Here is a 13,720-nt window from a genome sequence, read left to right on the forward strand (position 1 = left end):
ACACATCTGTAGCAGTTTTACATCTGCTACAAAATTTCGGATTGACATCATCTTGAGATGCACAAAATTAAAAGTTTGCAGAAACGTTTTGAAGAAAGAAAGAAAGAAATTTGGCTCTCAGAAACCGTTCTAGTTATCCAGTAAATCAGGACTACTGGATATTGCTTGGGACATTAATCATTTGCAATCAGGAAAACGATTTTTAATATAATCGTTGTGTGTATGATTAATGAGGCATCTGCAATTAAAGGAACAGTGCCGTCCTATATGTCAACTTTGAAGCAAACCCTAATGAAAGATTGCAGTCCAATTTTATAAGAGAAACAAAAGGGAATTGAAAATATTGTTGTAACATTTTAACATTATTGTGCAATCTCGTCCTGGATATAGTCTGTTTGCACGGTTGCCTTCGTGCAAGAGATACAGAACAATTAAATCAAGAACAAATAGACTAAAAAACAGTTTTTATCCAAGAGCTATAACTATTTTAAATGCTGCAACCAAATGATATGATCTTTGGGTAGTCGTGATGGATGGTATGTATGTGCATGTGTGGTTGTAAATGTATAAATGCCTATATGTGGCTGTAAATGTGGGGTGGCGTTCAATTTCTTTGTACTACATACAATGACAATAAAGTATCTATCTATCTATCTATCTATCTATCTATCTATCTATCTATTATATTATTAGCATTATGATATATTCTGTTTACGTATTTTTAATAAAAAAAATTAAAACAAGATATTGAATATTAGTGCTCTCTGCATGAAAACATCAGGTGGGGGAATCTTCTGATAAAGGTGTCCATCCTACACACCACAGGTCGGAAGAAAAGACTGCTTGCCACCACTCCTAGCACAGGCAATTAACATAAGTGTCTGTTGTTGCTCTGGTTGTAAAGAAGCAAGTCTGCATCCTTCTTCCCTTGGCTTAGCACAAAAACAGGTCTGGGCAGGGGGGGGGGGAAATCAGGGAGGAGATCATGCCTAACCTCTAGCTTCCTTGCATATTCTTACTCCAGAGCGTGGATATATATCAGCGCAGCAGAACCATGTGCTAAGAGTGAACCATTCAGATGGCTGGGCAAGGCCTGCTCTTTTGATTTCGTTCATTAGAAGCTTTCAGTCCTGATGTATTCGCAAGATATCCTTCTGGCCCGTCTAACGAAGTGAAAGGTCCACGTGGCTAGAGAACAAAAATATACAGGCAACCAAGGTGTGGTAGCGAAAGGGGGAACCAAAAGATTTTCCTTCAGTATGTGAGGACTGGAGAGTCACTGGGATACTGAAGATTCCATTCCAAAAAGTTCTCTGTGTGTGTGTGTGTGTGTGTGTGTGTGTGATTTTAGTAGTCCTTTTTTATACCTCCCAATTACTAGAATTGGAAGTGTTCATGAGAAACAGTGGGGCGTCCTTTGAAATGGGTTGCTTTCTACCCTTCATTACCTCAGACCCGCTAATGAGCAGCTCTTCGACTTGGGCATTTCCCCCCGTCTTGCCTTTTTGCAAGCGTGGTTGAACAAACGTTCACATTGCGAACAGGCCGCAGCTCGGAAATCGCCCTTCTCCTTCTGTGTGCAATGAGGCTGTCCCTGCAACTCCCACCCTGTTCTTTCCCAAAATCTGCCACTCTCAGCTTATTTCTCCAGGCCGAACTGAAGCCGTTGCTTCATCCGATGTGACACTGGCCTGTGGCACTCTTCTCTTGCTCCAGATGCAAGGGAAACACGCAAATCATGAGGTTGCAGTAGGACAGCCTTAGTAGGAGAAGGGGAGCTGGTCCTCTCTCCTACAAGAGGACAAGGGCATTTGTGCGCACGATGCTGGTGTCTTTAAAGGTGAGTTTTCCCAAAGCATGTGTGAAGCAGTTAAGTGCTGAACTTGCCTCCTGCTCTCCACCCCACCGTCATCCCCACCCAGGTTTTAATATCTTCGGTGTGAAAGTCTGTCCAGAGCGTTTGCCTGCTTCTTATGCTTTAATTTGAACCACAAACACTTCCCTCATGCTTGAGGCAAGGACATGTTGAATGACCTAGGTCTGGCACTGTCGCATTTAGGTTGATCTTAATTGCCGCCAATGTATTGCTGGGAAAAGGGAGTTTAATTACTCCAATTGCTACCTGCCCTGGTTTGAATGCTGCCTTGTTGAACAGCTGACCAGAATTTGCTGCTCTTGACAGGTCTTTTGCATCTAAATGTTCTGTTTACCACACAAATGTTAACCTGCCTCTTCTGGGCATAGAAACAATGTGAACTGTAAATTGTCCAAAAGCCGATCGTAAGAATAGGTACAGATAAAAATGCGACAGAAGGAACGTTCATGGCAGAACTTGTACAAAACCCCCAGTTTATTAATATTTAGAGGTCAACGAAGCTATGTGCAAATTGTACAACCAAAGTCAGAAACATGTTAAATACTATTTTTGTTTTTACAAAAAGAATTGCACTAGGAATACTAGAAGGCCAGCCAAAAAAAAAAAAAACCCACTTATATATTCAACCAATATTTGTACATTAATCCATTGACTTCAACTGTCCTGCACAATTACCACAGTAACGCTCTCGGACACCAACCTTCAACCGTTGGGTCTGGGCCCACACCATTGAACAACCCATTGCCGATTTCTTTTCAATGTTTAGATGTGGAATTTTCGGCACACAAAACATGAGCTCTGTAACTCAGCTATGACCCCTCCTCCCCAAAGGAGGAAGAGAGTCGCTGTGACTTTTTAACAGCTGTGTAACAAAAGTAATTTCAGGTGGCCTAGCTTTTTGCATCTGCACAACCCGCTGGAATTTCCTTTCCTACACAGCTGAAATACAGCAGCTCTGCTATCCTCCTTTGTATCCAGTCACTCCTTTTGGAGAAGATGAGGGAGGGGGGGAAAGATTGAGAGAGGCACCAAATAATTTAAACCAGGGTCTCAGCTACATTCATAAAGATAAAGCACTTTATATGGGTTATATCACTGCGACACCAGGTGGCACTGTGGAGTCCCGTTTTTTCACCAACGGGATTTCCCACTATGAAATTTACAACGCGTTTAACTGAATCGCTTCTTTGATGTGTCTAGAACCAGCCCAGGTCCCATGAAATTTAAGGCGAGTCCCAAATTGTTGATAAAAATGGAAGACTACCGGTATTTCTCTTGCCACAGGACAGCTACTATCCTGGTTAGCTTCTCTACACATTGTACACATTTAACCCAATTAACTCGGGTCAAATATATATTTATATACATATATATATTTATACACACACACAACACACACACACACAGCCCAGCAGTTGATGCTGTGGCAAATTACATTCAATTAACACAACAAATACTTTCTGTGGACATTGGCAAACTTATAAACACCTTTTAAAATTGCAAACATTCTGGGATCTAAAAGAATCTGGACTGGAATGCAGACCATTGGCTTCGTCCAAACTTTATCCAGCTTTCAAGGCTTCAGATGCCTCCAAGAGTCATCACTCTGCCTAAACTATGATAGGATTATTCCGAGAATAAGTGAGACAAAATTGCTATCAAAATTGCTAACAATAAATGCACCTTGTTATCAAGTGGCACATTTATCAAATCAATTTAATGCCAAGGTTCAAACGAGGCTCCTTCCGTTCCAAACACCCCCAGCCTAACTCAAGCGTAGTCCCATTCAATTCAGGGGAATTCAATGGCAGCATGCAGTGAGAGGCAGTGTTCTTCAAACTAACCATTGAAGCCCTCCATGTCCCAGTTCCCACGAACTTTTAATTGAAAGTCAAGTGGCGCTTTGGCCAATCTTGTAGCAAAACACTCAAATTCTCTTTAGATTTGCCCAGAAGAGAATCGACAGGCAGATTGGCTCCCCTTGCTGCTCAGTAAGGTGGGGAAGGCTGTTACTCAAAAGAAGAAGGAAAAACCCAGTAAGCTCTTTATTTTATAGGTTCACATTTTTCTTGAGAGGAAAATAGTATTTTCCACCCCCACCCACTCTCATTCAACAGGTGTCATTTTACCAAGTTTTCAGTCTTCGGAGTTATATAGGGCACAAACACTTCCAGCAACCCTAGGTGGCCTTGTTGCAAACCCAAACGAAACACAACAAACTTCCAGGGAGGAAATGTTTTCAAGTCACACAATCTGTCCCCGTGCCTCCCCTCGCAAGTGCCACACAACTCCCCTTCGAGCCTATCCTTTCCCTCATCTTGGCGGGAGACAAGTGATCAGAACTGTTCCACGCGTCGGCCTCCGGCGGGCCCATGCCTCCTCCATTCGAGAGCTCCTACGATGACGAGGTGACATTACCCGAAGACACAATAGTTTCTGGAGTGTCGCCCTCGTCTTTCTGCGGGTGGGAGGAGTTGTCGGACCTGCTTCGGCTGAACTCAATCCCCCCAATGATGGGCCTCTTGAATTTGGTCCCGGAGTCTGCGGTGGGACATTTGCAGCATGACATAATCTTGACAAAAGCCCTCCGCATCTCCTTGTTCGTTAGCGTGTAGATGATCGGGTTCGTAGCCGAGTTGAGAACCGCCAGTACTAAGAAATATTCGGCCTTGAGGAGAACTGGGCAAGTCCGGACTTTGCACCGCACGTCCAGTAAGAGGAGGATGAACAAAGGGGACCAGCAGATAATGAACACACTTAAAACAATGATCACTGTCTTGAGCAGAGCTAGAGACTTCTCGGAGCTCCTGGTGGCTTTGGCCATGTTCTTCCGGAAGGTCAGCCGACGGCTCCTCGTCCTTACCAAGATGTAGATCCTGCAGTAAAGAACCACGATAGCCAACAAGAGGCCCGTGAACACCGTGGTGCAGAAGAGGATATAATGCTTGTGGTAGAGGGGCAACACGGTGGAACAGCTTTGTAGACGTTGGATGCAGTTCCAGCCCATAATGGGGAGACCTCCTAAGATCACAGAGATGACCCAGCAAGCACTGATCAACAGGAAAGAACGGGAACTGTTGCTGCTGTTGTGAAGCTTCATCTTCAACATTGTAATGTATCTCTCAATGGCAATGGCCAGGAGGCTAAACACAGAGGCGGACAACGCCACAAACATGCTCCCTTCCCTAAGAAACCACTGGGCAGGGGTGAGGGTGTAGGTCTTGTGTCCGGACAGTAAGAGGTTGGCGACATAAGCCACCCCAGCCAGTAAGTCAGAGAGTGCCAAGTTGCCAATGAAATAGTACATAGGCCTGTGGAACTTCTTTGTTTTCCAGATGGTCAGAAGGACAAAGATGTTCTCCAGGATGATGAAGCAACAGATGATGATGAAGACCGCAGAACTTGCTTTGATCCCAGTGTCCGCATTTTCATTTAGCTTCCCCGTGAAGTTGTAATGTTCTATGATGATCTCATAGTTGAGATAGTCGCTGACTCCACCGAAGGCCTTCACGTGGGGGTCCTTGGTGGAGTCCATGGTGCCAGCCTGAGTTGCAGTCCTCCAGACGGCCACCAAGAGGCGATGTGGAGCAGGTAGTTCAGCAGCTGCCCCGGGCTTCAAGGTCCAAACGTCTGCGGCTTCCAACGTCTAGCTCCTTCTGGGTAACCTCAGTAACCACAGTCCTTAAAAGCAGGAGACACAGGCAAAAAGGAGTTAATTTAGGAGAAGTGATTTATTGTTGTTATACTATTGTTGCAAGTCCAAAGTGAACATTCTGAAGACATAAACATGAAATCCTTCAAGTTTGCCCACTGGCAAGTAAAATGATGTACCCGATAGGGTATATTATTCAGATTTTATTGGTTAACTAAACCTCATCCACCATCAGCTGAAGTGCTAACAGCTTTTATGAAACTGTTAACACCTATATCAGGACATAACACCTAACTGAATATAGGTGTTTGCACTTCAAATGATGGCAGATTAGGTTTATTTAACCAATAAATAACACCTCCGTTGCACAGGGGAAGGCAGTGGGTAAAACAAGCCACAGTGACACCCTCTGCTCCCAGAGCTTTTGACACATGTTCATACATTCATGCTTATAGCCATGAGGTCAAGAGAAACTCTATCTCATTTTACATAAAAGTTGTCCAGATTTCCACACCGAAAGCCAAGTCATACCGTTTGCAATCAGATCACAGCAGCAAAGTTAAAACTTCTGTCCTTTTTTTAAAAAAGGCTCACTCTCTACAGGACCGAAAACTGCTGACTTGTCTCATAGAACACGGGGGAAATTCATAAAACAAATTTGACTTTTGAAAGGATTAAACAGAAGGAACTGGATAATTTATCTGCTGCACACGCCTACCCACAGGTAAGCAATGAGGTGTGTTTAGGATTGCAGTGGAACCCATCTTAAATTAGCTTTGTAAGAGAGGTTTAAAGGAAGGTGTAATTCAGGCGTGAGGAGGAACCTGCTCCCCTCCAGAAGCTACTGGATTCTCATCAGCCACTGGGGAAAGACGGAACTTGAGACGTGTGTATTGCATGCAGACATCTCAAGTTCAATCCCCAGAAATACTCATCCGAAACCCTGGAGCTGCTGGTCAGTGTAGACCAGTGTTTCCCAAACGTGGGTTTCCAGCTGTTTTGGGACTACAATTCCCACCATCTCTGACCACTGGTTCTGCTAGCTAGGGATGATGGGAGTTGTAGTCTAAAAACAGCTGGAGATCTAAGTCTGGGTAAACCTATGGTAAGGCTGGAGGTAGCCCAGGTGTCATACAGCTCTGTCTCTTTCTCATATATATATATATATTTTTGTGTGTGTGTGTGTAGTAAGTGCTGATTCAGCTCATGTAAGACCCAGTGTTCTCCTTCTCCATGTAAAACCAGTCTGCAAGTTGGTTACGATACATGGATATATTGCAGCAGGAAGGGGACTCATTTAAGCTGAAGAGCTACGATCAAGTTAAAAGCCAAGTCCCCGACTGGCTGCAATATCACCAGGTACATGAAACATTTAAACTAGACAAAAAAATTGGTTTTCAAGTGGAAAAATCAAAACTGGAAACAGAACTGATCGAATCGAACTCTAAACCTTTCCAAGATGTATAATTTGTTGCTAGAGTGGCATACGAAAGATGAATTGGTTAAATCCACAATGATAGATTGGGCAAAAGATGTGGGTCATAATATTATGATGGATGACTGGGAGAGATTGTGGCAGAAAGGTATCAATTTTACTGCATGCAACAGTTTAAGAGAAAATGTAATGAAAATGATATATAGATGGTATCTGACACCAGTTAAGATAGCTAGAATGAATTCTAAAATGTCGGATGTGTGTTGGAAATGTAAATCGTCGAAAGGTACCTTTTATCATATGTGGTGGTCGTGTTCAGGGGTAAAGGCCTTCTGGGACAAGATTTATAATGAGCTTAAAAAGGTAATGAAAATTACCTTTTGTAAGAAACCAGAGGCATTTCTTTTGAGCATGACCAACGAAGAGATACCCAGTCAGGATAGAGTGTTTTTCATGTATGCCACGACAGCGGCTAGAATCTTATTGGCAAGAACCTGGAAGGGCGAAGAGATACCAACAATTGAAGAATGGCAGATGAAGTTGATGGAGTTTATGGAACTCGCAGACCTGACCGCCAGAATCCGAGACCAGAGGGAAGAGAAGGTGTCGCAAGATTGGAAGAAATTTAAGGACTATTTAGTTAAACATGTGAAATTGAATGTTTGAATATTTGAGCAGAAATATATATAAGAATCGGCTTTAGAAGTATAAGGCTAGTTATAATGGTTATAAAAGAAATTTTGATGTGATAGATTTATTTGTATAAGAAAGTGTTAAGATATAGAATATAAGTTAAGAAATATATTGGTTTAGATAAATTTAAAGAACATTAGGATATTGAGTATAAGTTAATGGAAAAAAGAAAGGAAGCTACCTTAAAAAGTATATATGTTTTTGAAGACAGAGGAGGGACCAGGGGAAGTCCCCCTAAGAAGTATAAATAAGTAGAGTAACAAAGATGAGAATTTGATAAGGTTTGTACAATTTTTCTTTTTCTCGGTATGTTAATGTTGTGTTTTTTATTGTTGAATTGTTTATTATGTTTTTCTATGTTTATGTTTATGTATGTTTAATGTTGTTTCTTTTTTGTTATATGATAAAATAATAAAATCTCTTTAAAAAAAAAAACAAACAGCTGGAGACCCAAGCTTGGGAAACACTGGTGTGAACAATATTGGGATAGGTGGACCCGTGACTCAGCTTCCTATGTTCCAGCCCCAGTCGGCATGGCCCAAAGTCAAGGCTGATGGGAGTTGTAGTCAAGCAACATCTGGACGGCCACCGCTTCCGCATCCCTGGCATAACTTGCAAAAAAAATGGGGAAGTTGCCCTCTGTCACGAACAACTGAAGAAAGTGTGGTGTCAGCAAAAATAAAAATCAGTAAAGCTAACAGAAAGTGAGGAAATAAAATGCAAGTCTCCCTGGACTTTCTATTTGGGAGTTGGGAAGAGATAACAGAATGGCCTTTGGCTACTGCCCTGCATGCAGTTTGGAGATTTGTGTCCCATGGATTCCAGTAGCCCAACTCATATCTCTACAGGATTTGCAATCTACAATTAAGTTAGAAGAAGGTGGGAAATAAGTGCAAAAGGGAATATGGAATCGAGGATTAACAGAGCACAGAAGGCACCCACAACATTGTGACCACACTATTCATTGTGGTCAGTTAACTTGACAGAGGAAGTAAAGCTAAAATCTTCACTAAGGCTGCAATCCTGAACACGCTGGTAGATCCCAGTGAACTTATTATTATTATTATTATTATTATTATTATTATTATTATTTGAAATTACATACCGCCCTATACCCGGAGGTCTCAGGGAGGTTCTCAGAACAAAATCAAAATATAAAACCACAAAACATACAATCAAAATATGCTTAGGAATGCACTACAAGCTTTTCAGGGAAGGGGAAAGCGAAGCTCACTCTATTCATTGGATACCCCTCATTCAAGGCTGAATAATACTGACTTTTCAAAGGGTGAGCAACATAACAAAGTCCAAATCACACAAGACCTTTCCCATTGAGATACAAGACATACCAGTTTAAGTTCCAAACACACACACACCAATTTCAAATGGCATGTACCTTAAGCCTAGAATCTATGACTGCACAGGCACGGAGTCATTTAAACGTGACGTACCGAAGTTTCAAAAGTATGAATCTGAGTCAGGCTTGGAACCCAAGCAGATCCTCACCTCCAGACCCAGAAATCATGCAGCCCTCTCCCACATTGCTATCCCTAGAAACATACCACATTCAGGAATTTAAGATAATTGGGCTCTTACATAAGCCCTGTGAACGCATGAAAGAGAGGGAGGGGACCTGTACTTTCTGCATCTTCTTCAAACCTCCACACATTCCCCTTAAGTTCTAAACAGGACCTAAGCTCCCAAAAGTTACACACACAGTCCAGTAATGCTGCCTCCTCCAGAGTTCCTAATCACGGTGCAACGCGCACAGACGCACATACAGCTAGTACACGTATGCACTTTGCCCAGGATGGGTAAGTTGTCTGAGGTGACAGCAAGCAGAGTTGAACCGTCCCTGCTTCCCACACGTAGGACAGGCACAGGGATACCCTACGACAGAAATAGCTCTGAAGATCATCAAGCCCTGTGGACTCAAATGGGACCAAACCCTTTTCAGAACTGATGAGCCCATAGGATTGAAGCTGATGACTGAAGGGGCCCTGGCGGACATTGGACAAGAGCTGCCGATGGACAAAAGGGTTCGAGCAAGTAAAATGCTCCCACATACGATGAAGAGGAAAATAAACTAAGGGAATCAGACGAAACGAACAGGGTGACAATTGTTTACTGTCCCCAGACATGGCAGGGTTTTAAACTCACATAGATTGAGAACAAAGCTTCCTTCCCTTGGATCCTCCAGTAAATTTATGTCCTGTTCCTTTGACGTCCATTCTCAAGTTTGCCTCCCTGCAGTTCCCCCTGGGAAGGGTGTGTGTGGAAGAGGACACCCTCTTTTAAAAGAAACAAATAGTTGTTCTAGTACCTCGGTTGCACTAAACCATCCACTAACCACTTTCTTGTTGGAGTCTGCCATTTCTAACTTGATACCAAGTACATCAGACAAGCGTTCTAATCTAACCAGGGAGCTCCCTTGGGAAAGGTTTCCACAGAAAACCTTTCATCCAGCCAAATCTTTGGCTCCTGCAAATCACTCATTTTTTGCACATTAAAAAAAAAACTGCACAGATATACTTGGGGAAATCTCCGTCTTATGAACATTTCCCATTCTCGAGGCCAGCATATCAACTTCTACACCATCATCAAACTCAGAGATGCACCCATACCTCTAAATATCAGGATATGGTTTATGCACTGCCAATATCTCTAGTACTGTACATCTTATTCATTCATTCCAATCCTCTCCTGCGCCTCGCTTCATAACACATGGATCCAGGCATCGCCTTCTCAGTGGAGTCTGCACTGTCGGCAGTGAAAGCGCATGCCATCGCAGCCCTCGGAAGTTAGCTCCCGCAACTGAAGTTAGCTTGTCGCCAAACAAATGCAAGTTCGTTCTCAGTTGCCTGCAGTACCAGCCGCTGACTGGCATGTGGCAAGGAGCCTTCGGGGAATCAAATATACAGATCAGACCCAGCACAACGCTTCTCAGCAGAGGAGATCAGGACCTGCTGCAGGACCCAGACTAGAGGCAGTTTGCATGCTCAACTGCTAGGCACTAAGTATGGAGAAAGTTGAGAGAGAAGGGCACCAAGTACTGTACACACAGCACATCACAACATCCATTCCCTGGGGGAGTTTGCTGCTCCAGATTAGCACAGTTCATTCATAACTTTCTTTCCCCATCAATTCAGTGGGGCAGGCTGAGGTTTTCTGGCGAGATCCCAGCAAATAGATCCAGGTCACAGCCCCCTCCCCAAGCCCCAATACCCATAATAATTGGGTAGGCAAATGCCAAGCAGAGAGCTAAAGGCTGCAAGTCTCTCCTTCCTTGGAGGTTTTGACGCAGAGGTTGGATGGTCATCTGTCATGGATGCTTGAGTCGAGATGCCTGCGTTGCAGGGGGTTGGACTAGATGGCCCACGGTGCCCCTTCCAACTCTACCATTCTATGATCCTGCGCATGCTTTCCTAGAGCCTCACTGAGCACAATGGGGTTCGCTTGCAAGTAAGCCTGCATAGGGTTGCATTAAAAAATAAAAAAAAATCACAGCCAATTCCACAGAACGACTCCCCCCACCTCCCCAAGGCCAGTCCACTCCCCGACATTACGGAGATGCAAAGCTGGGGTTGACGTCGAATGCACGCTGGACAGCTCGCTGATGCGAGCACTTGCAAACGCGTGTCGTTCTTACATTCACACGTGCTAGAACACCCAGCCAAACCGGACTTCGCCGAGCCCCAGCACCCAGAGCCAGCCAGTCCCCTTCTCTTACCTCGTTCGGGCAGGACGCGGATCTCTCCGGAGGCGGCTGCGCTTCGCATAGCGCGCGTCCCGCCGGCCGCCTCCTTTGCAGAAGAAGAAGAAGAAGAAAAGCCGGGCAGCTCATGGAAAAACGTTTCCTTTTTTCCCCCTTTCTTTTTTGTAAAGTGGCGTCCACCCCTTCGCAGTTTCCTATTATTGTCGCGCTTCCCCGCCCTCCCCCTTCCTTACGCGGCTCTCCCGCGTTAACTCTTGGCGAGCCTGGAGGGGACGGCGCGCAGACAACGCGGAGGCGCAGCGCTCGCTCTTCGCCTGCCAAGTCCCGGGCAAAACTGGCCGGCGGCTCTTGGGCGGCGGCTCTTAAGCGGAGCGCGGCTGCGGAAGGGTTAACACCTGTTTCCTTCCTTCCTGCTTGCCCTCACCTCCCCCCTCCCCCCCCAAAAAAGTTCGCGTCTGGCTTTGTGCGGGGACTGCGCGCGCGTGGAGCGGGAGAGGCGGATTTCACACGAGAGGGAAGTCGTCCGCAGACCACACGGCTGCCACTGAGCCCTGCCGCCTCAGGGTTGCCATCGCCTGGTTGCAAACTGCTCCTGTGCTTTTAACAGCCTTCGGATTTGCAAGACTGATAAGGCTCATCTGCATATCTGGTGACTTCTGTTTCAGTGTATCTGAAGAAGTGTGCATGCACGCGAAAGCTCATACCAAGAACAAACTTAGTTGGTCTCTAAGGTGCTACTGGAAAGAATTTTTTATTTTGTTCTGCATATCTTGAAAAGCTTTCCCCCTCCCCCCCCCCTGGAGGCTACACTGCTTCACCAGACCAAGAACCGCATTTTCCTCCCTGGCCAGTTGGGAAAACTCTTATGTGGATCTGCATAAGAATCCTAGAATTGTAGAGTCGGAAGGGGGCACGAGTGTCATCTAGTCCAGCCCCCTGCAATGCTTGAATTTCAGCTAAATCATACATGACAAATGGTCATCTGACCTCTGCTTTAAAACATCCAAGGAAGGAGAGCCCACCACTTCTTGTGGCAGTCTGTTCCACTGTCCAACACTTTGTCTCTCCGAGTTACTTGTTTTTTTAAAAAAGCAACCGATAAGCTTAATAAACAAGGTAAATCTGTGTCATGTTCACACCAGACATATAAAATACTTGTAGTCCCCCAAAGAATCATGGGGCTTTTAGTTTATTCCTCATAGAGCTAGGATTCCCTACAGTTCCCATGATTCTTTGGGGAAGTCATGTGCTTTAAATGGTGTGAATGAGACGGCCTCCCCAGCCTCTCTCCCCTTTTCTTTCTCTCTCATACAGTCGAACAGCTTGGAAAGGCAGAATGAAATCAGCTCACCTGCCTGAATTTGATAAATCCCAGTATTTCTTCAAAAATCCAATGATTCCTTGAGTTTCTTGATGACTAGAAACCTTGACACCGCACTATTTCCATCGCTATACAATTGCAGTATCTTCAGATCTCTTCATCTCCATATCTTCAGATCTCTTCATCTCCACTCATCTCCTCTTTACCTTCAGCCTCTTCTTTATCAGACTCCTTCTCACTTCTTCTGGCATAACCAAATTCCTCCTCCTCTGCTTTGGCATGATCCATCATCTCCAGGAAGCCCTTTAGGAAGGTGATGTGGCCTGTCGTTTCTGACACTGCTTTGATCTTGGTCGATGATCTCAGAAATTTTAAGGCATCTCCCACTTCCTTCAAATTCCTCTCCCTCATCCTTTGGACAGTCTTCTTAGATCACTTCCCAACAAGCTGGTTACATCTTGCTCTGTTTTCTGGGAGGTCGGAAGATGTCGCACCGAGCAAATGTTATCCCAAACATTCTGGTGCCTTTTCCTCTTGCTTATCACAAAAAGCCCCCAAAATATTTGAGAAGCAAGTTTGTTGTGCAAGAGCTCTATATTAACTTTAATTGCACAACCTGTCTTTGCCAGTATGCAATTGAATCCCATCCAAAAATAGCAGCAGTCTGGACAGGCCCTTAATATCCTTCCTCTCAAATTCGGTGGAAGTGCAAGTTCTTCAGCTGATGGAACCACTGAAAAAGGAAAGCAGAGGAGGATTCAAAAGCTGGCACAACCACATCCAGCGAAAGGGAAGGGTACTATGTGCTTGTTCATTCATGCGTTTGTCACTCGAAGGCACACATGAACCGACTCCACTGAAAAGTATTGTATTATTCCCATTGGTGATTGGGGAGCTCTGACTGTGGCATTGGAGCTTGTTGTGTTGTTCAGTCGTTCAGTCATGTCCGACTCTTCGTGACCCCATGGACCAGAGCATGCCAGGCACGCCTATCCTTCACTGCCTCTCGCAGTTTGGCCAAACTCATG

At 44.5% G+C, this 13,720-nt stretch overlaps 1 protein-coding gene across 3 annotated transcripts; it reads right to left on the bottom strand.

Moving 5' to 3' along the window:
- Window positions 1–3,906: 3,906 nt before the first annotated feature.
- Window positions 3,907–12,745, bottom strand: S1PR1 (sphingosine-1-phosphate receptor 1). Of its 3 annotated transcripts, none has more exons than XM_033151500.1 (2): window positions 12,723–12,745; window positions 3,907–5,557 (listed from the first exon to the last, which is right to left on the bottom strand). In XM_033151500.1, exon 2 carries the CDS (start codon window positions 5,409–5,411, stop codon window positions 4,272–4,274), a length of 1,140 nt encoding a protein of 379 aa, XP_033007391.1. In that variant the 5' UTR covers window positions 5,412–5,557; window positions 12,723–12,745; the 3' UTR covers window positions 3,907–4,271. The 3 variants fall into 3 exon arrangements, with proteins under 3 accessions (XP_033007391.1, XP_033007392.1, XP_033007390.1); XM_033151501.1 differs by lacking the exon at window positions 12,723–12,745 and adding an exon at window positions 11,605–11,781; XM_033151499.1 differs by lacking the exon at window positions 12,723–12,745 and adding an exon at window positions 11,387–11,781.
- Between the last annotated feature and the right edge of the window lie 975 nt (window positions 12,746–13,720).

This window comes from Lacerta agilis, chromosome 6 (assembly GCF_009819535.1).
Source record: "Lacerta agilis isolate rLacAgi1 chromosome 6, rLacAgi1.pri, whole genome shotgun sequence".
Lineage (NCBI taxonomy): Eukaryota > Metazoa > Chordata > Lepidosauria > Squamata > Lacertidae > Lacerta > Lacerta agilis.

Bases quoted from the DNA above. Each gene is read 5' to 3' on its own strand.
- S1PR1 (XM_033151500.1), bottom strand. From the start codon at position 5,411: ATGGACTCCACCAAGGACCCCCACGTGAAGGCCTTCGGTGGAGTCAGC.